At 45.6% G+C, this 4205-nt stretch overlaps 1 protein-coding gene across 1 annotated transcript; it reads left to right on the top strand.

The window, feature by feature from the left end:
- The first annotated feature begins 368 nt into the window (after positions 1–368).
- On the top strand, positions 369–3867 carry INS (insulin). Its single transcript, XM_009074755.1, has 2 exons — positions 369–552; positions 3731–3867. Exons 1-2 carry the CDS (start codon positions 369–371, stop codon positions 3865–3867), a joined length of 321 nt encoding a protein of 106 aa, XP_009073003.1.
- The last annotated feature ends 338 nt before the right edge of the window (positions 3868–4205 follow it).

Raw genomic sequence — 4205 nt, 5'->3', positions numbered from 1 at the left:
AGAGAGGATTTTTCCTCTGTAGGTGTCTGCTGATCTTGACTCTCCTGGGCATGTGTGCTATGGGGCTTGATGGAATGGTTCTTCCAGTCTAGTTTGGGCTTTTGTGGCAAGACAGCAGGGAGACCGAAACTGATGTGAGCAGGCGGATGAACTTATGGTTATAATCATTAGTCATTTACTGTGACTTGTAAATCCTGATGCAGAAATCTCTCCTTCCCTCTCAAGCTAGTGCATCATTAGAAGGCCCTTTGGTCTCATTTCCATGCGAAAGGAGCTGAAGGATATAAGATGTTTGATTACAATCTGTTTTTTCCTCCTAGACCTTCCTGTGTCTCCTCTGCCTCTTAACCCTAGGCCTCACCCTCACCATGGCTCTCTGGATCCGATCGCTGCCTCTTCTGGCCCTTCTTGCTCTTTCTGGACTGAGGACCAGCCATGCAGCTGCCAACCAGCACCTCTGTGGCTCCCACTTGGTGGAGGCTCTCTACCTGGTGTGTGGAGAGCGGGGTTTCTTCTACCCCAAAGAGCGACGGGATGTGGAGCAGCCTCTAGGTAAGTCAGGCTGATTGTGAATGCAATCCTAAGCTATGTGATGTGAAATGCAACAACTGCCTGTCTTTGACAGTGACACCAGGAATGTCCTTGATGGGGAATGCCAGGAATACCTTTAGCATACCAACAGCATCACATTGCCAGTGGAAAGCTCTTCAGGTTAAAAAGGCAGAAGAGAGGGCAGGCGGGGAACAAAAGGAATTGTGCCTGAAAGCTCAAACTTGTCTATTTCTTTGTGTGGCCATTACACCAGCCTGTGAGTATTCATAGAAAATAAACATGGAAGGAACTTAGAACGTTTCCTTCTGCCCCAAGACAGGATCAGTTGTCATCCTATTCCTGACACATACTTGTCTGGTACACTCATTAAAACCTCCAGAGAGAAAGCTGCTTCTGCCTTCTGAAACTGCCCATTTCCAAGCTTAACTGACCTTGTTCTTGAATGTTTCTTCTCAAGATCTAACCTGAGCATCCCGTGCTGTAAATTACTTCTTGTCTTCTCCATAGTGGGCATAAGGAAGAGTCCACTCCTTTCTTCTTTATGACTGGTTTTCAAAATATTTGAATACTGATCCTATGCCTAGTGTTAACCTGTCCTCAGCTACACAACCTTACAGCCTCTTTAGGGTTTTTTCTAGATCTCAAACCATGCAAGTTGTTCTGCATTCATCCACATCCTTAGTGACTGGTGAGGCCTGGAGAAGCACATCAGACCCCAGATGAGGCTTTGATGTGCCATGTAGAGTGAGCAAAGTGGAAGAACAATACTGTGTGGTTTTCACACCTTGTTCCTGTCTACACAGACAGTTTGACTTTTTCAAAGTAGCACTGCACAGCTGATTGACAGGGATCACTGTCTCCCTTAGATGCCTTGGCCCTCCTTTGGGTGGATCAGCAGTCCTTGAAGGATTTCTACCACAGTCAAACCCTTGTCCTGGATGTGCAATGAATTCTTCCTGCACACCTTTAGCATCTTTCCCATTGCTTACTGAACCCATCTTTTCCACGTTTCTATCATTTCAAATGTAATTTTTAATACTAATCCTGTCCTTCAAGAGGCTTGCAGCCCCCACAGCATTTTATCATCTCTTATTTCATGGTGGCAAAATGCTGGTGGAGCTGCTTTAGTTCCCCTCCTTAGGACTCCTGAACCACTGACGAGTCCAAGCGCCAGGAGTCAGGAGACAGCTGCCCTGTCAGCACACCCTGCAGTGCCTGGTCCAGCACTTGGTGTCTGTGTTGCAATGCAAGTGGAATGAAGCAGTCCCTAGAGCTGCCCTTCAACACAGTGTTTGTATCTAGATAGAGCCAGGACCTGTAATGATCCAGCTGTAATGCAAGGGTGATGTCTCTCCTGGAGATGGGTGCCTGTGGCTCCTTTCAGCTCTGGCTCCTCTTGTGAGCCCAGCAAGCACAGTCTTTCTTCTGTCTTCCACACTACTAATGAAGACTATGAATAGATGCAGAAGAGACCCTTGCCAAATCCCATCCATTTCCACCCTCTTGTTTCAAGACGTACCATTACTTAACCTCTCCTGACTACAATACATCTCTCCCACCATTTCTTTTCCCATCACATACTGTTTTCATTCTTATCCAATTCCTTCTGCTATGTAGGTAACCATCCTGTGAAATAGGCTCAGAGGTCTTTGTAAGGCGAAACAAGTTAATGTTGTAGCCGAAGGTTTGCCATGATTTGTTTAGAATGGCCAGCTGGGATGTTATTTGTTCCATTCTCTGAATATTTATTCCTGAACACCATCACGAATGGGTGTTAGCCAAATTCCCTAAATGCCGTACAGACAATTTCACTGGGCCAAACAGTTCACAAGTATTTGAGGACTTTTCATCTCTTTTTCCAAGACTTTTGCCTGAGCCACCACCTTTGTCACACAAACTGGTTGTGTTTACCATGTGGTCACAGCTGGTTTGAAGGATGAAGACAACTAAATCACAAAATATTGACTGGCTGTTTCCTCTTCTACTTAATATTGAACCAAATCTTTCCTAAATTTCCCTCCTAGCACACTAGGATAATGATTTTGTGTTACTCTTGTGCCTCATTCATTGCATCATGCTTTGGGAGCTTGGGAATTTTGCATCTTATGCTGTACTTTCATATTGCCCTAGAAACCACATCTCACTGTCACTTTCCAGGCATTTTGTCTTTGTTGTTAGGGGCTCTTTTCTCTTTTCTTCCTGCAGGAAAACAAAATCACTGATTTATTTGCCATTTGCCATATTTTCATTGGGCAACTAAAACCTGAACAGTTCTGTGCACAAGTTTTCAAGTTCTCACCAGTAAATGTGACATTTTATTGAGTTTCATCTGTGTCCAAATACCCCAATTTATCATTACTTCTAAAAACTTGCCCCCGGCTGTGATTGTGGACACAGACAAATGCTTTTGCCATCAGCTTGAGGCAATATCCAGGCAGCCAACAGGAACAGGCTGTTCAGAAACAGCTGGGAAATGCACCCAGCCTCAGGACTGGACTGTCCTTGCAATCCTTGGCACATAGAAATCCCAGTTGTCTGTCCAGGCCCCTGGCAGAGTGGGTAACTGCCTTAGTGGGGGCTGCAGTCCCAAGTCACTCATCTCTCTGGAGCAGACCATCCCATTTCATCATCTTACTTAGTAATTGCTCACCCCAGGGTGGGTGAGCAACTTCTTTATACACCTTCCTCAATAAAGCCCCTTTATCCATTTGTCATCCACACTGCTGAACATTGTCTAGTTTTAACCTGTCCTCAGCTATACAACCCTACTATCTTCTTAGTTACTTTTTTCTAGATCCTAAACTATACAAGTTGCTCTGCATTTGTCCACATCCTTACTGACTGATGAGGCCTGGAGAAACGCAAGGGAGGGTGCAGCATGTCTCTTTGCTATACACCTTCTTCAATAAAGCCCCTTTATCCCTTTGTCATCCAGACTGCTGACCTCTGCTCAGCTTGGCATCATCTGAACACCATAGGATAATTTTGAGAGAGGAAACATAGAGCTTGAAGTTGTTACAAGAATTATTAAGCCAGGCAAACCCTTGCAAATTCCTCCCCATTTTCTAACCAACTCTGGCTTAAAAATCTGATGTCTGCACTAAGGGGTTGTCTGCAGGGCTCAATAGCCAGGGCTGATGCTGTGTGATGTTCCACTTCTCTTTTTCTTCCCTGGCAGTGAGCAGTCCCTTGCATGGTGAGGTGAGAGAGCTGCCCTTCCAGCAGGAGGAGTTTGAGAAAGTGAAGCGAGGGATCGTTGAGCAATGCTGCCACAACACATGCTCCCTCTACCAACTGGAAAACTACTGCAACTAGTGGCAAGGCCAGCGGTGGGGAGCTCACGGGCCACAAGTAGAAACATGCACTTATGCTACTGCACCTTCAAAGCAATTGAATAAATGTTGTGGATCTATTGGAGAGACTGTGCTGGTTCATATGTCCATGCCCAAATGTTGTGGATCTATTGGAGAGACTGCTGGTTCATATGTCCATGCCTTGGGGAGCAGGCACTGATGCCTGTGTTAGGGTGTCAGTGTCTGTGCTTGGCCAAGGCAGTTTTAAAAGGTCCTAGAGAAAGCCAATACTTCACACTATCCCTCTGCCATACAAATGAACTCCATGGGAGCGAGGGAGGGAGGAGTATTATGTAGCAC

Source organism: Acanthisitta chloris, unplaced genomic scaffold (genome assembly GCF_000695815.1).
Source record: "Acanthisitta chloris isolate BGI_N310 unplaced genomic scaffold, ASM69581v1 scaffold6515, whole genome shotgun sequence".
NCBI lineage: Eukaryota > Metazoa > Chordata > Aves > Passeriformes > Acanthisittidae > Acanthisitta > Acanthisitta chloris.
This window is presented reverse-complemented; position numbering and strand designations above follow the sequence as displayed.

What these genes read in the sequence shown, in the direction of transcription:
- INS (XM_009074755.1), top strand. Translation starts at nt 369, where the DNA reads ATGGCTCTCTGGATCCGATCGCTGCCTCTTCTGGCCCTTCTTGCTCTT. An exon ending in GGATGTGGAGCAGCCTCTAG is followed by an intron (nt 553 to 3,730) that starts GTAAGTCAGGCT and finishes CTTCCCTGGCAG; the next exon opens with TGAGCAGTCCCTTGCATGGT.